Source organism: Drosophila albomicans, chromosome 2L (genome assembly GCF_009650485.2).
Source record: "Drosophila albomicans strain 15112-1751.03 chromosome 2L, ASM965048v2, whole genome shotgun sequence".
NCBI lineage: Eukaryota > Metazoa > Arthropoda > Insecta > Diptera > Drosophilidae > Drosophila > Drosophila albomicans.
In genome coordinates, this window is record NC_047628.2 from 15,523,306 (window position 1) to 15,547,965 (window position 24,660).

Below are 24,660 nucleotides of genomic sequence, written 5' to 3' on the forward strand. Positions count from 1 at the left end.
TAGTCTGGCTAACAGCTGGCAGCGTTTACTTGCATTTTGCTTATTGTGCATCTTTTGTTTTTGTTGACACGCGAAAATTGGCAATAAACAATGGCCGAGGAAATTGACGATAATGATTTTTATCGTGAAAACTTCAGTGCCGACACAGACTGGGAAGTATTCAACGCACAGCTAGGCGATTTACTGCGCAAATGGGAAGTGGACGTCGATATTGGCGTCCCACTGCAGCCCGAGGAACTCTTCCACTGCAAATGGCAAATCGAGACAAAAACATTGGACATGCTGCACAATGGCATTGCCGTGGACTACTACGAAGCACAGTTAGCAGAACGTGAGCCACCAGCAGAGGGTCAAACAGCTGCTGCCGAGAGGTGTCTGCAACGCACCAATTGTCATCACGATTTGATGAGCAATTGGAATAGTTTTGGGCCGCCCATACGCAAATCCAGTGAGCTCCACACACTGGCCAGGATCTATGGACTGCGTCGCTTCGTAGTGCTGCATCCCGCTGGTGGCGGCAACAACTATATGAGGTCACCATCAGAATTCAATTTCATTCTGAGCGCTGCTGCTGTTGTGGCTGCCGAAGTGTCCAGTGTGGTGCCCATTTTTGTGCAGATCCATGATCCCAAGTGGAACTTTTATATGGGCGTCTCCTTGGCACCAGCTTTGCGTACCAATTTTAGACTGATTGGCCTCGAACAGACGCCCGAAGACTGTCGCTACTTGACGGGTTTGTTGACGCTCTTCCATGACAAGCTGCCCGCTTTGTATCCACGAGATGCCAAGATCTCGGTGCGCACCACCTACTCGCTGGATGCGGTGCGCATACGCATGCCCTTGTATGTGCCCTTCAATTGCTACACCGAGGATATTGCCATCGATGGCGATGTGGAGCGTCTGGATGTTCAAAATTTCTATGCCCTGCCTCATGGTTATGCTCCCGAATCGAGCACCGAAAGCTACTTGGTCTACACTTGGCCAGAACTCTCCGAGAACGTTGCGTTTGACAGCGAAATGCGCACAGATTTTGTGCCTGCCAAAGCGCCGCTGGGCAAGATTTATTTGTCTGTGGAAGCCTTTTCCTATCTAACACTTTGCTTGAGCGACTATCAAGCGGTGGGAAAAGTCTCACGCTCGTTGGAATCGTTTGTGGGCAGGAATTTCTCGGGCATCAGCAGCGGCGCTGAGCACACAAATCCCTTGGATAAGCTTACCGAACACAAGCTGACTGGCAGAAGGGCAGAGCGGAGTAACTACGAGCTGCCTTCGCAGGCGGGACTCACGAAGAGTTTGCCGGGACCGATGAATGAGAGCGAACTCACAGAGCTACTCGCCTACTTGTTCCCCGATATGCATCCCCAAATGGCATTGTATCCCTATTCCAAGCAGAGCTTCAAGGATAAGGTGAGTTAGGGCAATTCTTGAAATATGCAATTTACATGAATTTTAGTTGATTTTGTATATCAAATTTATTATTGTAAGAAAAAAAATAGTATTTTAATATACTATATTTTCATTCCATAATTTTAACTTTAGAATTTAAAGTAAAAAAGTCTTGGAATGTTTAAACTTCTAATCTAGTTTATAGATAAAATATTCTGATCACTTTGAGTTAATGAGTGAATTAATTTAGTATTTTAATATACTATACTTACATTCCAACAGTTTTAGGAAAACAGGTATTGAAATATTTAAACTTCTAATTTGGATTATAGATAAAATGTTTTAATATACATACTTGTATTCCAACATTTTAACTGCAGACTTGCTTTAGTAAAAAAGTTTTTGAATATTTAAACCTTTAATTTGGTTTATAGATAAAATATTTCGATAATTTTGAGTCATTTAATGAATTAATTTAATATTTTAGTATATTAAAATATACTTACATTCCAATTGTTTAACTGCAGACTCATTTTAAGTAAAAAACTCTTTGAATATGTTAACCTCTAATTTAATTTATAAATAGAATAGTCCAACAACAATCGGACCACAAAATTCCATAATAAAATGTGGTAATTTTTTATATGACCCAAATTTATCATTTAATGAAAAAACAGTAAGTTAAATTAGAAACTAATTTATTGAGGTTTTCTCGATATATCCAAACAGTTTCATTAAATTAAATTCAGACTGTTCTACATACATTTTAAGCCATCGGAATGTCTATATATGTATTAGTAAAGTTCTTATTTTTTATATGATCTCCTAATCCTCGATATATTGCAATATATTCTCTTGAATATATCTCTCTTTGCAGTTCGATCCTATGCGCATCAAAAGCGCCGTTACAGATTCCTTGGTCAGTCGTCTCAGCTGCTTGTTGGCCACCTGCCACGCCCACTTGGGTGGCGTTGAGAGCATGGCTCAAGTGTGGGCGGCATTTACACGTCAACTGCGAGTCTTATGGGATAATTCGCTGACAGTGCCAGGGTAAGTATTTTTTTTTATTAAAACTCTCGAAGAAGTTAACAAAAATATGCTTTATTTGAAACTTTGATGAGTACGAAACTAAAGATGTGATTTAAATTGTAGTACAAACAACACAATGGAACAGACAAAAATTGCTCTAATTAACTTTAGCTAATATGTGTGTAACACATTTGTGTATCTGTGTGTGTGTGTTTTTTTGTGTTGAAGCCGCAAAGTTAACATTTTAGTTAATATGTATTAACAATTTGTAACGCACATTTATGGTTAGAGAGTAACTTCATTCCGTTCTAAAATCTAAAATCGGGTGGTGTTCGTTATCGACTATCGTTAATCGTTTATTGGTGTTTTGTCTAGAGATGAGCCTTCTTCGATAACAGTTTATCACTGATCGATAGTAAGAATCTTTTTGTGACTTTTAAGCAATTGAATTAAAAAAAAAACAACTAAGAAAAAAGGTAATCAAATGAAAACCTGGCTCAAAGTCACGTTTGTCTTCTTGTAATTGGCAGTAATTGTAATCCATAATATGCATTCATATATTGCTCAATATGTCGGCTCTAAAGAGTGCTGCTAAACTAAAACTAAGCACGTGCTTCGTAATTTTTTCATCTAAACATACTTCAACTTGGTATTTTTGTTTTTCTGTTTCGCGCTGGTGCTAAGGCAGTTTATTAATAATTAATTCATTGTAATTACGTTTAATACTAAATTTGATGTTAAATTTCATTTCTTACAATTATCTATTTGCGATAACTCAGTTGGGGTGTGGAGTTATCGATAAATACTTGGTTAATTCTTAGCTAATTTTCTCTGCTTACTTTACAAGTGAAACATTTCGTGTTTATTTGCTTTTGAATTAAAATATATCCTACGGGGGGTTTTATTCTTTAGTTATTTATTGCCTACAATTGTTGTTTATTTTTGTTTATTCCATATACATGTTGTATAGTGTGTGTATACTTTTAAATTTATTGTTGTTCTTTTTAAATAATTGCTCCCGTTTTCCATCTCAATTGTGTGTTAGTCGTCTAATGCTCAAAGCGTTCATTTAACACGTCTCTCTCTCTTAAATCGATATATTCTAATAGATATATGTATTTATTTATTTAGTTTATTTTTCGTTTTTCGCCTTACTTCACTAAGTATTTAGTGCCAGACATAGACGGTTGTGGGTAGCGTTTCGGTAATCGAATCGTAATCCCTGTCCATGGGCACTAAATATTGTTAACTGTCAACTGTGTTCGCACGGATTTTGCACTCGGCCAAATCCCCATCATTAAAAATGCTTGAAACTCAACGTTGAAGCTTAGGACTAGAAAATTTATGTACAAGGCTTTTACAATAAATATGCCTAAAGGGCCTACAAAATCATTGCAATATCGAAAACAATAAAAAACTTTTATTTAAATCAGATAAAATAATAATATACGAGCTGAAAAAGCGTTTGACAAAAAAAAAATCCTAAAATAGAAAATATTTCCATTTTAAAATATTTCATTTAATGGAAAATTAAAATTAAAATAAAAACCAAAGCGTTTCAAAAATAATAATAATAGTTCAAATTTCTAATATAATTGAAAAGATTTTGCATTTTCAAATACATAATATACAAACCAAAAGAAGAGTTAGTCCTTTGAAATCTCGAATTTGAAAAATAAATAAATAATAATTCACAAAACAGAAAATTAAGAAAATTAAAACGTTTTCATTTTTCAAGTATTTCGTTTAATTTTTATTAAAATCGCACTACAAATTATAATTAAGTACTATAAATTAGGCAATTATTTGTTAAAACTTAGCACGCAAAGGTTTCGACTGAAGATTTTATACAAAAAGAAAAATAACTGGAAATTGAACTGATAAAATTAAAAATACCTCATAAGTTTAAGGCAGTAAATTTACTCTACTAAACTGTTTGTAGAGCTATTGGAATGTTTTACTTTTTTTTCTAAGGTTTTCTTGCTGGGTTAGATAAGCTGCAAAATTCAAATATTTGAAATAATTATCTTGAGGTATTCAGACTTTAAAAAGAAAAATATTTCAAAAATTCTAAAACTCTTTTTATAAACTTGAAATAATTGTGGAAATTTGTTGTTCTGACTCTTTGCTCATAATTATTTACAGTGAAAAGTGTTTAATTATTTTTTTCTGTCTCATCTAACCGCAGCTTCAACAAGTTTAGTTTAGTTTTTGTTCGTTTTTAAGAGCTATTAAGTATTGCATATTAGTACCATATATTTTTAAGATATTGACTTACGTTTTAGTTCTTTGATTGCTTAACATTTGCTTCTCTCTCTCTACTCTTTCTCTGCTATCTCTTTCTTTTCAAATATATATCAACTACTCGCACAGCGACAAAGAACCAAGGAAAGCTACAGATACAGTACAGAGTTACAAGATACAAGATACAATTGCAGTTTATATGTACACAAACAATTGGGGGGAGGGCTAGAGGAAAGGGGGGAAAAAGTACTTAACATATTCATTGCACTTCTTTAAACAGCATACAAAAATAGTTTGCTAAATTATGCAACTTGATTCTTGTGTCTGTTAACATTTCTATGCAAATTGCTTAGGACACTACAACACGCAACAACAACAACAACATTAGCAACACAATTGCAACAACACCAACAATGACGACAACGAATAATGTTAACAACAACAAGGACAACAAGAGTTGAATTTTATTGCACTCAAAGCGTGTCCATGTCCATGTCCAATTCCAAGTCCAAGTCCGTGTCAATGTCAGCCAATGTCAAGTTCAGTGACGAGGCCGCAGCTGCAGCTGTTGCTGCTGTTGTTGCTGTTGTTGCTGTTGCTGTGGCATCCTCCTCATACTTGGCTGGCTGCACTTGCTCAATGCTTGACACTGAGGTGCTGGGCGCCAAGGATGCTTCTTCGCGACTTGAGTCACTTGCCGCTGTTGTTGTTGTTGTTGCTGACAGTGGTTGCTGTTGTTGGTGTTGCTGCTGCTGCTGCTGTTGTTCGCTTAGTCTACAATTACAAGTACAGTTACAGTTATCACTAATTGTATGCGCATTAGTTGCATCTATTAAATAATTGTTGTTTCGTCTATATAAAATATTGTTAGTCGTTGCCGGCAACTGCAAACGGAAAGCATTGCTACGACTGCTGTTGCTCTTGTTGCTGCCGTGTGGACGTATTGCAGGCGTGTTACTGTTATTGTTGTTGTTGCTGCTGTTGTTGCTTGTGGGATGATAAATGATTTCCTGACGCTCATATTCGTTAAAATAGTTCTCAACAACAATGCCAGACGTTGCCTCCGCTGCCGTTGTTGCTGTTGTTGTTGCCCCTGTCGTTGGCAATTGCTGTTGCTCATTGTTATTGCTTGCGTTGCTGTTGTTGTGACTGTTGTTGCTGTTGCTGCTATTATGGAAATTGGCTGCACGGGGCACCACATCGGGCGGCGAGGTGCAACGCTGTGTCTGCGGTGTATTGTAGTATTGTAAACGCTGATGTTGCTGCTGCTGATGTTGCTGTTGTTGCTGTTGCTGCTGCTGTGGTTGATATGGCTGCTCCAGTTGCTGTTGTTGTTGCTGATTGTTTCTATGTCGTTGCTCCAATTGCTGCTGCTGCTGTTGCTGCTGTGCAACAACTCTTAAATGCTGACGCCGACCAGTTGCTGCTTCGCCTCCGCCAATGGCCGGCGTCAGATATTGTCAGAAAATACCATCGAGATTTAATACAACATTGAAATATCAGGATAACATAAGCCGCCCTCATAATGGCACCAAACCGTTGCGCGTTGTCGGATTGCGCGCCATATATATATCCATATCGTGATCGGTCCAATTGTCCGATGTATCGCAATAATTGTTCAACGTGTGCGTTGAACCCGCTTGTGAATATCTATAAAGACGATTCGAATGGTTTACAATTTAAACAAAAAAAAAACAATTTACTCTTCACACACAACACCACAATTAAATTGGCCAATGAGTGTGGAAAGTTTTTTTTTGCCAACGAGGCAGTTAATGTGTTGTGCAAAAATTGTTTAACCGAACCCCAAATTAAATACTATATAATGCTTGTTACACTTTGAACACAAAATACAACAAAGAGTGCAAATGAATAAAAGGAAAATCAAAGTAAATAACAATTTAACTTAATGCGATAGTTGCTCTTGCTCAATCGATTTATCGACGATGAGTTTAATGTGCTGTCTGTACATTTAATGAGTGCATTTTCTGTTATAGTTTTTCGTGTTTTTCCAGTTCATATTTACAGTGTAGCTTAAATGAATACTGTTAGTTGCAATGCTTATAAAAATGAAATGTTAGCAAATTAACCAAAACTTTAAGTAATTTGTTTATCGATGTAAACTTCGATAGTAATACGATATTTTAAAGAGTAGGTACAGGTTAGGTTTCCACCGGATAAATGTACAAAATGATAAGTAAATTATGTAAAATGAGAAGAAGAAGCAAGAATACTGAAAAAAAAATTTTCTAAAAATTCAGTTATTCTTCTATTTGCAAAAAATTCTTAGTTTATTTATGAATCCTAGTACTGCAATATTTTATAAAAAAATAAAAGATATTCTTTTTAAAGAGCCTACGAAAAATCTGCAATACTTCGTTAAAAATAAAATAAAATATACCTTTTTAATTAAAGTATATTAAATTTTTTTGAAGTCCATTAATTTTTGCAGATATATAGTATTTTGAATTAATTTTAAATGTTTTAAATATTTTTCGACAGTCTGAAACCTTTTGCAATTTGTTCCTATTCCAACTACAATTGTTGAACAGTTTTTTTCCTAGCTAGAAATGATTTTGTTATATCATTTGAGATGTGGAAATTAAAAGGCTTTTTTTCCTATATAGCTTTGATTTTTAAAATAAATTCAGTACGAAAAATTTGCTTTAAGAATCGATTGTATTACATAGATTTTTTTGTTTTCAATGGAAAAATGTATGAAAAGTAAAGCAAAACTTGGCTTTCAATCTTCATTTCTAATATAATATTTAGTTCTCAATAAAAAAAATTCGAAATCACAATTTATTTTTGTAAAAATAAAGTAGCTTTATCACTAAATGGAATATCTTTTTAAAAACTTGGGCTATTCATTGTGTGCACATTAAAGTAAAACATCACTAATCGGAATATGTTTTTAAAAACTTGAGCTATTCAAGGTCTGCACTTTCATTCACTAAGACGTTCACTTTTGCTAAGCCCCCAACAGAGTCAAATTCTGTGTTCTACTAAAACAACACTCTTTAAACAACAATAAAAACAGAAAATCTGAATGAAATCTAAAGTGAGATGTGGGATATGTAGCACAAATTGTTAATAAAAATTTAATGGTTGGCATTAAAGTTGACAAAAGACAACAAAAAACATGTTTTCCGACAACTTTCGAGAGAGAAATAAAAAAAAAATAAAGATTGAAAGTGTAGCGTATTTTTTTTTTCGTTTTGCTTTTTGCAATTAGTGGGAAGTGTTAAGCAGCTTGACAGTTGTGTGTGTGTGTGTGTGTGTGTTAATTGAGCGTAGCTATGAGATTGTGTTGCAGCGTTTGTTTGAGAGTTTGGTTGTTGGTTGCTGTGTAGAAATTGTGTGAGTTCTACTTACCGACTTCCCGGTCGATGGTTATGTATGTGCGTGGTATTCAGTTGATCGCGTGATCTGGAACGCGGACGCGAGCGTCTTGCATTGCTGGATGCAATGCTAGCTGGTCCGCCAGGGCCAACCAATCCGCTCATGCCCATCAGACTGCCAGGGCCGCCTCCCATGCCAACCATGACATTGCCACCGCCATTGCCACCGCCTCCGCCGCCGCCGCCACCCATACCGTTATGTATGGAGCCGGCGTAGGAGGCACGCGACATGCGCTCAGAGGCGGCGGCCAGCGATTGACGCGACTGACGCAGCTCTGGGCGGGAATTGACCAGATTTGTGGGGAATGCGCTGCCCAAATAGCCGCGATGTGAATTGTTCGAGAAACTGTGCTGCGATTGCCCATCGGCTATGGAGCTGTGTGTGTGTCGAGTGTGTTGAGTGTGTGTGTGCGTGTGTGTGTGCAACATGAGCCACAACATGGAATTGAATAAACAAAAAGAAAAGAATAAAAACATCAACATCAACATAAAAACAAATAAACATATGAAGGGAAATCAAATGTAAAATCAAAATATGCGAAATGTCATGCAAATGTTTACCAAATGCCACGCCCCCAACTTACCGTGATTTTGCCACCTTGCCAGGCATGCCAGAGAAATGGCTGCGCATGTCGTCGGGCTGTTCGACGGGATAAATGCGTGGTCGCGGTATCGAGCGTCCACTGTACGCCGATACCTGATCCCATTCCTGCAAAGAGAATTCAATAAGAAGAGAAATTAAATACGGAATTTTTTGAATAAAATAAGAATTGTGTGAAAATTATTAAAAAAAATTATACTTAAAGACTTGTGAAGCTCTCTGCCTAATATAATTAAAAGACCATTATAAGATTATGGTTTATTTATAAACTCGTTAATCTCTGGTTCTATTAGAGAAAGAGTTATGAAATTTTGTTAAAATAATCTTATTAGTTGAATTTCATAATTTTCATTTGACTTTTGGGGTATTTTTTTAATCTGTTGTTCATTATATTAAGATTGTTTTCATTCCGTAATTTTGCATAAATTCATAATTTTATTTTTGAATTTTCTTATACTTTTTCTTTTACTTTTGTATCTTTCCCACCAAATGCGTTTTAATTTTTTTTACAACAATAAGCAGTTATTTAGGAATTTTTATGCCAATATTGCGTATTCGGCTTTTTCTGCTTATCTTAACTCATTGATCTCAGATTCTATTAACGTTACAGCTCCGAAATTTTGTTCAAATACACTTCTTAGTCGAATAATGTATCTATTATAGTAATGTTGTTTATTGGATTTACATATTTTAAGCAAACCATTTTCGAGATACCAGTATTTTTCAGCTAGGAAATATGTTTAAACTAGTATTTACAAAGTTTCCTATAAATGATTTTATAAATGAATCAGTTACTCGGGAATTTATTCCAATAAATGTCTCCTTAAACCCAAAACAAAAGTTTCTTTCAATTGTTGATTGATGATTAAATGTTGTTTTAATCGTTCACAGTGGAATCAAGCAACTTTTCAGTTGCCAAACATGAGAAATGCTGTTTTAATTTACTACGAATAAATAAATGTTTAAATAAACGCCTGCTCGACATTTATTCAAATTTAAGAGTTCTTGGCTCACAACAAAATTTTATATATATAAACGTACACGAATATTGGCCGGAATATTGTAACTGCTATTTGTTGGGCCATAAATATAAATGAAAATGAAAAAAAAGTGAGAGAGCGAAGGAAAGGAAAGGAAAATGGGGAATGGGAATGTTTGGCATCAATTGCTGCCGTTTTCCGAGTCACAAGTCAATTCAACAACAAACGGGGCCAACATTTTTGTAGCCTGATTTTCTTTTTTTTTTTATAGCCAATTGGCAACTAAACTCACCTTGTGATTGTTAAAGGCCGATAGCGTGGCAATGGAGCCAAGTGGTCCTGGCGAACCGGTTGGACCGCAACAATTAACGGGCAAACCTCCAATTGGCAGTGGACTCTTTTGCTGGTTATTTTGCAGTTTACGCGAGCGTCTAACGGCAAAGTGGAAGAGGAGGAAGTTTAATAATGCTGTTGTTGATGATAAAGTGTTTTTTTGATACTGACCTGCTGGCAGCTATAAAGACAATCACGGCCACAATGATGGTGCCACAAATGGCGGCACTTGCCGCTATCGTTATCTTATCCATGTTCGATGTCTGTGAGCTGACGGTGCGAACCTCACGACACTGCTGATACGGCACCGTCTCCGGCGTCACATGCAGCTCCTCCAGCGATATCACACACACTATGATGCACTCCTGGGCGGGCACATTCTTAATCTTGAACTCACGCTCACTCGACTCCAGTGGCGGTCCTTGCTTGAAGGCCTTCTCGCCAAACAGTCGATAGACGACCCGGAAGCCGAGTATATTCGCTGTCTCCGAATCCCATTGAATGATCACAGAGCTATCCTGACGGAACGCATGCTTCACCTGCACCTCATTCGCATCGTCAATGCGTGTGCCACGCTGCGGCGGATAACCCAACACCAGCGGCGGTCGCTGTGGCTTGTGTTGATTCCCATTGGCATTGTTTGGGCCTTGACGCCAGCCTGGCGCCTGTTTGCCGCCTGCTGTATGCAACGTTGAGCTGGCACTAGAGCTCGAGCTGCTGCTGCTGCTAGTCGATGTGATGGCCGTAGCTTGAACGCTGCCGGTGCCATTGACGCCCACTGTGGGCAAGGCTTTGATGGACTTTGTTGCCGCTGTGGTCGCGGGACGAGGCGTCTATCGAAAGGCGAGAGAGAGCAAAGCATTGATTTATGAAGAGTGGTTGAGGCATATTTAATACTTATTATTATTAAACCTTGCTTTATAAAGTCAATTGTTGTGGAGTAGACTTCTGTAGGCTTTATTCAGGCTTTGCTTCTCTTTGTATCTAAAGATGCATTGTTTCTTTCAAGCTTTGCTTCTTTAGTAGCTCAATCAATGCATTGTTTCTTTATGATATACATAAATATTTTATACTTCATTTATGCAGCTGAACTTTAAAATTTGCTAGGATATCTAAACTATTATAATACAAATGTTGACGCATTCCTATGCACAATAGCTACACTCATTTTTTTTCTTTTTAAATAGAATCAATAAAATAGAATCAAGAGGATTCATAATGCTTTACATTTTCATTCTTGAATTCTCAAGAATCTATTGCAACTACAATTATTATGAAACAGACTTTTGAACTCAACTTAACTTCGACTCTCTTCTAAAATGTTCTCAAAGTTTGTTATAGTTTCTTTGTAGAAAACTTTTAGTTATTGTTATTTAATTGTTTTTCAATATTTCAGTTAAAAACTAGGAAAAGTCTTTATTAGTTCAACATTATTTTCAATTTATTAAAAACAGTTATTTAAAAACTTACTTCTTGGCATCAGACATTTTGCTTTCTATTGGATCGATTGCAAATTAATTCTTGTTTGATTTAAACTCAATTGAATATACACCACATATTTAACTTATTGTTAGCTTAAATTCTCGAACATTTTTAGCATCAATTATCACTTGCTAAACTAACAATAAATCAATTGTTTAGGCACACAAAATCCAGTTTATTTATAGTTTAGTTTCAGTTTACTTATTTGGCATTAAAATTGCTTCTGATTGTTAGCTTGTTTAGTTTGATTTAAAATCAATTCCTCATCTAGTTATTTTAAATGAAACTAAACTAAACATTTTTATCAACAATATTATTATCTTTCATAAACAATCAATGAAGAATCGACTTTTATTTAATTTGAAATCAATTTAATAACCATGTGGGTCTCAACACTTTAGCTTTAGTTAATTGATTTCAAATCAATTGTTCATCTATTTAATTAAAATTAAACTAAATGTCATTTTTCAATGGGATGCTATTCAAAGTGCAGCTGACTGTTAGTTTAAATTCAGTAAACGACATATCACTAATGTTGCTTTCTAACACTCTCAATCAACTAACAATTGTTATTGAATTTTAAATCAATTCAATATCAATGTCAATACCCCATTTAAATTTCTGACCCATTATTAGTTGAAGTGCTGTATTAACTGTGATCATTTTGATTAACTCACCGTGCTGGCTGTTGTGCTTAAGCTGGAGCTAGTTGTGGGCGCTGCTGTTGTGGTTGTTGTGGTGGACACAGTGGTTGTTGTGGTAGGCGAAGTGCTGCTCACGCTAGTTGCCACCGGCGATGAGGCAGCTGTGCCCGTTCCTGTTCCCGTGCCTGTGCCCGAACCGGTTTCGAACTCAACCGAATCTGGTGAGGTGGGAAACGTGGGCTTCAGATTGTCGGCAAGGCCAACGGGACCGCGCAGCGCAGCATCTGCAATCTCGGGACAATTGAGCTCCTCCGGCTGTATGGAGTAGAAACCGCGATCACGGAAACGCGGCGGCGTGCCACAAAACTGTGGATTACGTTCGCGAGAAGTGACCTAAAAAATATCGAATGCATTAAGTAGTTAAAATGGGCAAAGTCGAAAGAAGTTCACTTGAAATTACCTGCAAGTCACCATTGCGTATCCATTCGGCAACCCAGCGCAACTTGCAGTCGCAGTGAAGGAAGCGACCGCCAAGCGAGAGGCCGCGCAATGTGGCATTCAAATGGGTAAAGGCGCCCTCGGGCACAGTGCTCAGTGGATTGCCATCGAGAGCCAAGAGGGTGATGCTTGGATTGCCACGAAACGCCGCCTCGGGCAGCGAGGTGAGCAAATTGAAACCAATGTCCAGCACACGCAGCTCCTTCAGGGAATGCACGGCGCCAATGGGAAATTCGGCGAGCAAATTGTTGAGTAAACTCAATGAGCTCAATGTCTTGCGCACTCCGGCGAATGCTGTTTCCGCAATGCTTTGTATCAGATTCCTTTCCATGTTTAGTGCCGTGAGGGCATCCAAGCCATCAAAGACACGTATGCCAGCAGCACCAGGCAGCTCCTTGATGCCATTCTGCGAGAGATCCAAGAACGCCAGGCTCTTGAGACCGCGTATACATTCGGGCACCCTGCGCTGCCTTGTGCCCTTCAAGTTCAGATTCTTTAAACTCTGTTCGAGGCCACGAAATGCGTTCGATGCCAGCGTCACATTGTTGTCGTTCAGCTTCAGTGTGGACAACTTGCTGAGACCGGCGAAGGCATCGTCGGGTATCTGGGAGAGCAAATTCCGTGACAAGTCCAACAGATTGAGCTTGGACAGCACTTGCAACGCCTCCACGGGCACCTCGTCCAGCTGATTGTCCTGCAGATTGAGATTCTTGAGCACCGACTCCTGGCCCTTGAAGGCACCACTTGCGATGCGACGAATGCCACAGCTGGAGAGCTGCACATTGTGCAGACTCAGCTGGCTGAAAACATTGTCTCCGAGCTCCTCAATGCTTGCATTGTTCACATACAGCAAATCCACGGGCTTCAAGCGTGCATACTTGTTCATCGCTTCCAGCAGCTGTGAGAAGTCCACCTGCGTGAATCAGAGAAGTTGTTAACAATGAGTGGGATGTAAGAAAACAGGAAAGCTTAGGAAGTAGAGAGTAGAGTTGTTTTAGAGAAGCTAACGATACTACTATCGATAGTAAGATTAATATTAATATTACTATTTGGAGTTACTATCGATTACTACTGATATTGTGTAGTTAGCTATCGTTGGTGTTGATCTAAAGGGTCTGAAGTTATTATCTACCATTATTCATACTAATTATCAGAATTTGTACTGTCGATTATATATTATCGATAGTAAGATTTGTATTATTGACATTATTTGCATTCATTTTCGATGTTTACTGATATTATGTATGTGTTCAGCTGTGGATAGTAACATCATTTAATCTTATTGTTTTATAGTTACTAGCGACGATAACTCATATTCAGTTTCAGTTTATGTACTATCGATAGTAGGATTATGAAGGTTTTGATTTATTTACTGTTGACGATTAATGTGCTCAATAATCTATAGTGGCACCATTTTATTGGTCTTTAGTTATAATCGATGATTACTCATATTAATTTTCAGATTGTGTACTCACATATCGATAGTAATAGTATTATAGATAATATTAATCTCTAGTTACTATCGATGAGTATTTATGTATATAAATAGATAGCATCTACGCTACTGATGTGTTTACTGTTCATATTATTTGAAGACTAACATTTTGCATTTATTAATTTTAGTTATTTGAAAATAATATCGATAGTCTTAAAGTTCTTATCGAAAGTAATTTGTAGCTTACCTGATCACATTGCACGCTCAGCTCGCGTCCCAGATTGTAGGCACAAATGCAGCTCGTCTGCAGATCGGGCACATCCCGCTGCCAGGGACACTGGGCAAGCACCTGAACCGGGCTGCCGCAGCAGGCGAGCAGCAGAAGCAGCAGCAGACTCTGGTTTTTCGTAGAGGGCTGCTTGCCATTTGTGGGCGTGGTTGCTGTGTGTGTAATGCTGCTGCGTCTCATCTTGGCGCCGGCATAGAGCTGTAAGTATAGAAAAGGAAAAAGGAATTAGATAATGTTGTGAGTGGGGATTCGATTGCCATCAATTATGCAATTAATACGCTGCTGCCGCGTGCCAAAAGCACTTTTAGGGGACAGACGAATAGCTTTATCAATCAGTTGTCCAGTTAAATTCAATTTCATTTTCATGCTCGTTAAACAACAAACTGTGCGTGCAGCTCCTTATCATGCCTTCGCTCTGATCCTTTGGCAGTTTAGTTTGATTAATTTGCCTGTCTGCCCTGGACAAGACGAGAGTGGACAGCTCAACGTTTACCTCACGCCCTCTTCTTCACTCACCATAAAAAAGAAGCATAAAAAATGCAAAGAAGCAAAGCAAAAGGAGCAGCAACAATAAATCCCGCATCCCTTTTTTTGTTAGGGGACGAAACATTTAATTTAATTTGCCAGGCGCGTCATAAAAATAAAAATGCGAAGCGAAGAGAAGAGAAGGCGACAAGTGAAATCCTCCTGCTACGACAAAGTGGCTGCTGCCCCCCGTCAAAGCCAAAGCGTGAAAGCCAAAGCTGTTGACCTTTTTGCATAATCATGAATTATGGCGACACTCAAGTTTTGCCAGTGTGTGTCTTCATCGAGGTGTGTGTTGTGTCTCTATTTAGCAGCTGGCTATTGTTTTGCCTCAACGAAGGGGTTGAATGTACTCTAAATAAATATTACGCATACGCCGCGTTGCCCGTTGCGAAAGGTCAATGCTGTTGGTTTTCTCACAAACCTGTGCAAAACTGTGCGAAAACAATGCTAATTTATCAAATACCCGTATTATTCAACAAAACCTGGTTGCCAACTATGAATGAAAGTTGTGTCAGATAGCGGGCTGTAGACAAAAGAGCTAGATTTGGTTAGTCAAAAGTTTCGACAGCTGTGAGAACTAAATATGAGGAAATACAACACTAGAATACAAATTTAACTAAATTTAATTGTATATTATTTTGAAAAGTATATTCAATTATATTAAATTAGAATTAATATTTTCCACATTTCCTCTAATCAATTTAGTTTTCTAATTACTCTTTAAGTGCAGCAAATTGAATTAATTTATATAAAATTTGATTAAGTAAACTTTTATTAATTGTATCGTTACGTGAAACAGGTCAATGAATCTTTTGCTGCATTTTTCGTATAAATTGCAGCACAACACTTTCAATTTCAACTGTATTATTTAAAGGCAAAAGTAAAAGTAAAATTTTCAGCTGTGCTTCCATCGAAAATCATAATCAAACGCTTCATCGATTCGATTTCTATCATAAAAGCCACAAATAAAAATGATTAAATAAATTAAGCTGCACGCTTCGCTCCCTCGCAACAAAATCATTGACAGCAGCAATTTGTATTTTTTGTTTTTGTTTGATTGATAGTTTTTCTGCAGCAAATTATATTTCATTTTGCGTTTTCCTTATTGCTAATTTTCCAGCCCTGCGGCTCTAAAATGTCGTTACGCTTGACTTAATATTTCATGCGATTTGCGTTTCGTTTCGTTTTGCGATTTATTTTCTTCAGCATCAGTTTTGTATTTTGCATTTCGTATATTTCACATTTCCACAATTTCCTTATGTTTGCAGCTCTAAATTGCATTACGTGAACTAAAAAATATGTTTTTTATTCGCATTCGAGTGTGCATTCCTTGCGGCAACTGCACTATTGCAATCACATCCTCCCTTTCTCAGTTCATGGGGTTTTTCATCTCATTTCTCACTCAGCTGTCCGGCCACAAATTTAATTAAAAAATTCTTGGCAACCATTTTTCTGCAGCTCTTCGTCCATCGTATTAATTGCATCACTAAATTTTTTAATGCGCGAAAAGTGCGAAAATTGCAAGACACAAGAGCGCTGAATGAATGCAATGCAATGGGAAAAAAAAAGCAAAAAATACGTGTAGAATATGGAAACGGAATCAAAGTACAGTTGTGCTGCAAAGTTGAGAATCGGAATGCAGTTGAGCAGAGATAAACCAAATTAGAGAGCGACTAAATGAATGCCCTAGTATACGAATAAGGGTATGAACTTGATGTGGAGTTATTTAAAATTATTTAATTATTTTATATGCTAACTCACCTCACCCAATATTTTAGTCGATTGCATAAAATATATTCTTTTATTTATTTTATTACTATTCAATTCTCTGCTGCCCATTTTTAATGAAAGTAAAACAGCTTCCGGTATGTTTTAGTGTTTTTGCGGTATTTAATTCGGTATATTTTAAGAATAGTGACATCACGCATTTGTTATACTTACAGATACTCTACGGTATTATTCTTAAAATATACCAAAATAATATACCGATATGTGCCATTATTCTTAAAATATACCGAATCAATAACTGCAAAAATATTAAAAGTATAATACAGCACATTATTCTTAAAATATACTGAATTATTGCACCACAGAAATACTAAAATCAAAGGTATGGTATATTGATTTAGTACTACATTCATTATATACCATACAGTGCAAAATATACCAGAATTATCATTAAAGATCTCGAAATAGAAATCTCTATAAAAATTAATATTATAAATTAATGCAAAACAATGCAATTTCTTGGAGCTACGCTAATGTCATTAGTTTTATCTCAACTTATATTTAACACTGAGAAAATTATAGTAAATGCCATGCTTGCCATATAATATCATCATCACCTGAGACAAGTTTCCCTTAATTACAGGGTAGAGCAGCTGAGACTGCGCAACTTCCACACTTTTTTTTTCTCTCAGCCCAATTGAAGGTGTAAATGTTTTATTGTTGTTTCTGTTGTTGTTGTTGTTGTGGTTAGTGGCAGCATAATTATTCACTTTTTGTCTGTGTTTTGTTTTTAATTTTGGTGTTTTTTTTTCTCTCCTTGCCAAATTTGCATTTTTAGACAATGGGCCAAGAGTGCGAGACAACGCTACAAATTTGTGTGTATTTTTTTCTTTTTCGCTTTTATTTCTCGCATCTCGTGTCTATTTTTGGGCAGCTTACAAACAATTTTTCCCTTAGGGCCGGACTCGGGTCTTGGCCTCACTTAAAATGAGATTTAATTGAAGTTTTATTTAACAAAGGCCGTGAAGTTTTTTTTTGCTCGCTTGCTGTTGGCACACTTTTTTAGTGGGCGTGGCCATGACGTGCCAGGCGACCGCATGATAATTCGGTTAAGCATTTAAGTGGATTAGAATTTGGAGGTGTCAAAAAAATACGTAGAAAGAGAAAAAGTTATTTTTGTGTGCTGTGTGTTGAAGACGAAAAGTTGTCAATTGAAAAGTTGCAGGTGGATTTTTTTTTTTTTGGTTTTTGGTTGAAATAATCTTTTAGGTCATCGCTCGCCCAAAAAGGTAAATGAAATTTACTTGAGCTTGAGCTTGAATCCAAAAAAAAGATAGAAGAAAGCATTGCATGTATTTTTTAAGTGGATTCTGTCAGGAAGCAGTCAGTTTCATCTAATTAAAAGTCTGACAACAAGGACTTTAAAGAGAGACGCTTTAAGCGATGAATTAAATATATTTTCAACACTTTTCTTTATGCAGCCGACTGATAAGCGCTTAGCCAATCACATCAGTAATATGTGGCTAATTAATTGATCTATAAATAATTAATAACAAGCAGCTGGACGCACAATCGGCAATAGCAACGACGCTTGTGATTTCCTTTACGATAAACAAAAGTATTTTAACAATTGATTTAGTGCTGCCTATTGTTGGGATCGTTAAGTGTTCAGATAACACAATCTTCAAGTGGCAATTGTCGAATGTGGTAGTCACGTCTTTAATTGGCGTTTTTATTTTGCCAAAAAAAAAAAACAATCATGAAGCAATAGCAATATTAAATTGACATAGAAAAAAGAAACTAAATTGCAAGCTTCAATTTGTCATTGTTAAAATAATAGTATATACGATATTTTTTATTAAAAATAAAATAAGAAATCCATAGGATTTTAGTTTTGCTGAGATATATATAATATGCTTCTAGACAATCGCTTTAGCAGGCTGCGAATTTTAAGATCTCTGCCACACGAGCCTTGCTCCTCGTCAAAGAACAAATTGCCAGCACAGGACTTTTCATCTTTCGTGACACCATTCGAGCATCTTAAATAGTTCCGACAACCCTTCGTGGCGCTGAGCACAAAGGGAATCGTGCGTCCTTGGCAACGATCCTCAGAGCAAGCCACCTTAATTGGCGTAGTGCAGATCTGCGAAGTCGCGTCGAAGAACAAATCATCGCCGCAGTGGCCCCACTTGGGAGCCGGATCCGGACTGCCATCCGATGTCTGGGTGCAGTAGAAATAACCGTGGCAGGTGGCCCCATCTGCCACATAGGCGTTTATCTTGGGACTTTTGGCGGTGCCGCAAACATTCGTGGGATACGGATGGGCATCGCAATGCACCAGACTCTTGGAGATACATGCACCAGATCGGGCATCGTAGTAGCCCGACTTGCAGGTGCTGTCCACGAGTGCACCCTTGGTGCATTCATAATACCGATTGCAGCCCAAGTTGCTGTCAAAACTCACACCGTTCTTGATAATGCTGCAGTAATCAAATGAGGCTGCGGTGCATGTCGAATGCTGTGTCCAAACACAACTCTGAGTGGTTCCATTAAAGTGTTGGCCAGCGGCGCATTTGCCATACATCGGCGTCTGTTCGTCGGCACAATAGTAATAGCCAAAACAGGACTTGGGATCGTTAATGAATTTCGCTGTGGAATTTGCACACGTCACATCACAACCGTCGCTGTCGTCGAGTGTTTTCACACACTTCAGTGTGTCCTTGTTAAAGAACGGCGTCGATCCCGAGCAGGTGGTGTAAGTGCTCTTTGCGTCCTGGCATGTGATCGATCGACTGCAGGATTCGGGATCACGTAACACAGTGCCATCGGAGAACAATTGACAGATGTCTTCGACGCGCTGACTTGTCGCAAAGTTGGCCAGCAAAATCAATGCCAAACAGTTAACTAAATTCCTTCCTTTCATTGTGTTCACGTTGAGTACCGATTGCAAACTAATTGAAACCCATTCTAGTGTAGCATCTATTTAAAGGCCGTTGATAAACACCGAAATGAAATTTCAAAATTGATTATTAGAAGAGAGCGCGTTATGTTGGAAATTCCGGCGGTGGCGATAAATGATTAGATTAATTTGCCGAAAATAATACGAGCAAAAGGCGCAGATGTTTTGTTTGTTGTGCTTCATTGATAAATCATTTGCTGTAAGGCGAAGATTAGCGGAAAGCTACTCAGATATTTACTACAGAAGAAAAGAATACGTCATTCAAGGATTGCTTATCAAAAACCAATACAATTCACACCTTTTTCTAAGCATTTTTTTCCATTGATTATATGCTGGTAAATTTATAAATCTATGCTATATAAACAGCAGTAGTAGCTAAAGATATGCTCTAGTGTATTTGTTGGATTTATAAGCAACAATTTTCTAGTAATTTTATAGCCCAGAGTGATAAGCAACTATTGATAGTTGAGCGAATAATTGCTCATAATGTGAAATAGTTAATTTAACTCTAGTTAGAAAAAGAGAATTTATAGACCAAAATATTTAAGCTGCCAATTTTTCAAAAGAAAATCTGTAGAATAGACTATTGAAGTAATTTATAAATACAAAATATCTAAACGATAGTAAATACTATCGATAAATAACATTAATACTAAAAACACAGCATTACTATCAGTAAAAAATAGTCTTTTACGTTTAAGTAATTCTATGAAGTGTGTGGCTTAATGCGATTGATTTTATTTAACACAAAATTTAACAACGATAGTAAAGTTCGTACTACTGTTGATAAATAATAAACATACTTAACAACATTACTATCACTAAAAAGTAGTTTCTTACGATTAAGTAATTCTATGAAGTGTGTGGCTTAATGCTGTTGATTTAATTGTTAGTTATTAATAATTGAATAGCACACACTTCTTGTGATAACTGAATTCAATAAATATCAGTTAAGCTACATAATTTATTGTCTATTACTAATCGATAGAAATATGCATGTGATTATTTGATTTATTTGTTATTAAAATATAGATTTGTATTTGAATGTTTTATTGGCAAAACTGCTTTTCATAAATCTGATCTTATCGAATTTGATCAGTTAAACAATCAGCAGCTATTAAATGACGATATTTGCAAACCGGCTTTCAAAGAATTCAAAGCTCATAAAATGCTACACTTTATTTAGATAACAATTTGTTTTCATTTTCATTGAAATTGTTTTGCCTGTTGCCAGACACAAGTAGTATATCAAATTGGTGAATGAGTGTGAATCAGTTAGCAATTGGCATATCAAGTTTCAATAGAGATAAAACCGAATACTCAATATTTATTATGGGAACAGCTAGCAAAAATTGAATCATATTTTTTTTTTGTAGAAATTTAATAATACTTGGCAACACTTTCGCAAGAAATTTAATAAAATATTTTGGCAAACATTTGTTGTGGCCACTTTAAGAGCTTGAGCCATTTCCGGGCTGTTCATCTCTTCTTCAGACGCACTTGAAATAAATAGAACTATAAAGTGACTTGGCCGAAAATAGCCAAAAAACAAATTGTGTGTGTGTGTGTGTTTGTGGTGCTTGTGTCTTGTGGCCACAAAATAAAACGTAACGTTTGCTCATATATTTGGTAAGTTTATTTCTTTTTCGTTGTTGTGGGTGTGTGTGTACATTAAATGATGTGCAGAGGGCCACTTGATCTTAAGTTGGTCAGCAGCTGAAACTAGCTTCATTGTGGCCAATTTGGTTTCGGTGTTGTTTTTTTGTAGTTTGGCTTAAAAAGCTTTTAAGCAGCTGCCGCTTGCAGCTGCCAACACGAAACTCATAAGCGAACTTTATGCAAATGCAAAAAGGGCAACAACAGCGGCACATCCGCCTGTCGTTCTGGCCAAATAAGTCAGTTCCTGTTCCCTTTTGAGCAGCAGCAGCACAAAAATTCCCTCTAAGCCATGCATGCAACACAAAAGCAAAAGACAAGACATAACTGTTCAAGTGGCCATAGAAGAAGAAAGAAAGAATGAAAAAAAAAACCAAACTCTGGTTCAATAAACTCTTGCTCGATGAGTCACAAGAGCTGCGCTTGTTGCTCACTGCTCATTTGCTATGCAGAACAACCAGAATGTTTGTGCCACGCCACGCACAATAGCAACAACAACGACTATGACAAGAAGTTGTCCCACTGTGCATACCAATATTGTGTGTGTGTGTGTGCGCAAAGACAATGACAACCATTCTGCGTTTTCTTTCGCGCTTGTCTTCAGACGCAGTGCGTGTCATGGATTCCAGATACATCTACATATCAACAGCTATATACACACATTCATACATACATTCAGTAGTTGTTAGCTGACAGACAGCTGATGGCTGAGTTTCTTCTTTCTTCTTTGTCTTTGTTTTGCACGCCGCAACGTCAGGTTTTTATTGCCACTTTGCTGTTGTCTCTGAGACGGGCTCTGACTACGTTCTTTGGTTCTTTGTACACCGAAAAATCGCCACAGTTTTTATTACCCGCTCCCATACACACATAGAGTTGGCAATCCTTAGCATTACATGCACATCAAATCTGTGATAAAGCTATATCAGCACGTAGATATTGTTTATGGCCATTAGCTCGCTTTAAAGTCGTCCGACTTTTTGTCGGACTGACAACCTTGGCATTAACAAGGCGATGTGTTGAAACTATTTGCAGATACTTTTCTAGTGCTTAGATACAAATTTACATTTTATACATCTTTTATTTTTTTTGGCAATTTTATTCGTGTATAGAATTGTTTACTGAGTTTTGAGTGTCTCACAGATATGTTGCTATTGGAAAAGATTATTTTCTAATTCACTTTAGGTTCCAAATTGTAAGACATTCTTTTCTAATTTATGTTAATGTTTATTTAATTTATTTACTTTATTATGTAAAAGATTGTCTTCCAATATAATTAACAAATACTTTGATATTCCTAATGATGAAGTTAATTTTCTGTTTTAACATACATGTATAACATGACATAACATATCCTTCGGTATATTTCAGAATTTTTTCGGTATACTTTATTATTATTTGTTTTTATTGCAAATCGGAAACTTTAGTTTTCTTTTCATTTTCTTTTCATTGTTTAATCTTACAAATAATTGTTGTACATTTCTTTACAATATATATAAATTTTCGACGCCTAAATTTTTTCCGAAGTTTGTTCACTATTTGTAAAGAATATTACTAATATAGATGCTTCTTGTATGACCTTAAACTCTGCAACATTTCCCTTAAGCAGCCCTGGCTTTAATACTAAATTTGTTGCTTCAAGCAAATGTTGTTTATACCCCGAATATGTTGAATGTTATCCCAGCCTTAACACAAATCTCTCTCCTCTTGCAGCACTGCACCTGGTTTCCCCGATACGCGCACTTGTCTGCTGCACCAGAAGCTGCAGATGCTCAACGTGTGCGTGGAGCGTCGTGTTCATCGTGAAGCACTCGGCAAGCGCAAACAGCAACAACAGCCAGAGCCAGAGGCACAACAGCAATTGAGCGAGGATGAGGATGAGGGAGAATTCTATGACTGCGATGAGCCAACGAGCGCAACAAGCGGTTCACCAACGCGCGCTGTGTTAAGCCTCAAGCCCGAGGGTCGCTTGAAGCGTTTGGGTGAACAACGTTTGCTCGACGAACCAGAGGAATTCCTGTATATTCCTCAAACCCAAGAGCCGGTGCCCAAGACAGAGGATCAACTTCATGACGATGCCGAGGTGATGCTGCAATTGGGACCCGGTTCAGGGCTGAGTACACAGATGATGTGCACCTCGTTGTTGTCGGATATGGAGGCCTTTAAGGCGGCCAATCCACGTGGCAAAATGGAAGACTTTATACGCTGGTACAGTCCCAAGGACTGGGAAGAAGTGGAGAATGGTGAGAGAGAAATAATTGATAATTGATTCCATGAGCAATTTATTTAGAATTCGTTTATTTTCTTAGCAAATGGATCGACTACTCAGCAGCTGAGTGTGCGAATGACAACCGAGGGCAACACCTGGCAGAAGGTGTGGCAACAGGCTCAACCAGTGCCTGTGGCAAGGCAGCGACGTCTCTTCGATGACACCAACGAGGCTCTGAAAGTGTTGCACTATCTCGAGACGCGCAACATGAGCGAGATCTATGCGCTGACTGTAATTCCAGCATTGCACACAGCGCTGCTTAAACTGATTGTAAGTATGAAATAAAATATGGAAATTATTTAAATATATTTTTTAGAATTTTCTAATAGTAGTAGTAGAAGTCAATGTGATTAAGGAAAGCTCACTAACAATTTAATCAGTCAAATTTCTTTTCTATAACAATTCTTATTAAATATATATTTTTTAAACATCTTTCAAATCATATTGAATAATTGATCTCGTATCTCTTCTACTCCCCACAGGACATTTACAGCAATGCCCACGTAGAAGATGTTTTTAGCTCGCACATCGAGCAGCTGCTGAACGACTTGTGTCGCCTTTCGCGCTCCCATTCCAATGAGCCGCCCAACCTGGAAGCATTTCTCTCGAATCTCGCCGAACTCGAGCGTCGCTTCTATCAATTCAAATGCTTTGAGCGACTCGCTGGCTATCCAAAGCGCAGCAATCTGGCGCAGATCAAGCAACAATTCGATGAGATACTCAAGAATGAAAACAGTTGCACCATTGTCAATAAGAAGCTGGCGGCAACAAGTGATTTGGCCTCAGCTGGCAGTCTGTATGACATTCTCAGTCCGAAGCTGGAGCAGGATATCTCGAATCGTTTGATCAGCAAGGACTACGTTATACGACTCGATGGCGATACAAAGGCCACCGAAAAGGGTCTCTACATGGGACCGCAATTTATGCGAGCGATTGTCACTGGGGATAAATTGCGACTCTGCGGCGCCTTCACCGAGAGCACAACATTTGTCTGAGAACTCTCGAAACTGATTCCATAATCAAAACCGTATTTACTATATAGATAACTTATGATATTTTGCTTCTCTCTTTTTACTTACTATATTTGGTGCTTTGTTTTTGCTGTAAGTTGTATTCAAAATGCAATAAAATTATTAAAGCAACAGCATCTAATCGCATAATCATTGCCCCATTGACACGCCACTTAAAGCGAAATGTTTTC

The 24,660-nt window shown here is 37.5% G+C and overlaps 3 protein-coding genes across 4 annotated transcripts in view; 1 reads left to right on the forward strand and 2 right to left on the reverse strand.

Annotated features, from left to right (window-relative positions):
- Nucleotides 1-24,601, forward strand: LOC117563801 (rab3 GTPase-activating protein catalytic subunit). Its single transcript, XM_034242333.2, has 5 exons — nucleotides 1-1,407; nucleotides 2,264-2,436; nucleotides 22,904-23,433; nucleotides 23,500-23,729; nucleotides 23,942-24,601. The coding sequence occupies exons 1-5, from the start codon at nucleotides 91-93 to the stop codon at nucleotides 24,452-24,454; spliced, it is 2,763 nt and encodes a 920-aa protein (XP_034098224.1). The 5' UTR covers nucleotides 1-90; the 3' UTR covers nucleotides 24,455-24,601.
- The window catches only part of LOC117563800 (leucine-rich repeat and fibronectin type-III domain-containing protein 3), a 76,657-nt gene continuing 57,983 nt past the window's right edge, over nucleotides 5,987-24,660 (reverse strand). Inside the window, exons 3-10 of one of the 2 annotated variants that reach the window (XM_052003051.1) lie at nucleotides 14,281-14,520; nucleotides 12,561-13,511; nucleotides 12,134-12,493; nucleotides 10,146-10,807; nucleotides 9,934-10,072; nucleotides 8,645-8,769; nucleotides 8,035-8,436; nucleotides 5,987-6,309 (exon numbers count right to left, since the gene is read on the reverse strand). In XM_052003051.1, the coding sequence (XP_051859011.1) occupies nucleotides 6,180-6,309; nucleotides 8,035-8,436; nucleotides 8,645-8,769; nucleotides 9,934-10,072; nucleotides 10,146-10,807; nucleotides 12,134-12,493; nucleotides 12,561-13,511; nucleotides 14,281-14,502 (2,991 nt within the window). In that variant the 5' untranslated portion in view covers nucleotides 14,503-14,520 and the 3' untranslated portion in view covers nucleotides 5,987-6,179. The remainder of the gene's footprint in view (nucleotides 6,310-8,034; nucleotides 8,437-8,644; nucleotides 8,770-9,933; nucleotides 10,073-10,145; nucleotides 10,808-12,133; nucleotides 12,494-12,560; nucleotides 13,512-14,280; nucleotides 14,521-24,660) is intronic. The other variant, XM_052003052.1, reaches the window with a different exon arrangement.
- Nucleotides 18,467-19,529, reverse strand: LOC117563802 (peritrophin-44). Its single transcript, XM_034242334.2, has one exon. It carries the CDS (start codon nucleotides 19,499-19,501, stop codon nucleotides 18,467-18,469), a length of 1,035 nt encoding a protein of 344 aa, XP_034098225.1. The 5' UTR covers nucleotides 19,502-19,529.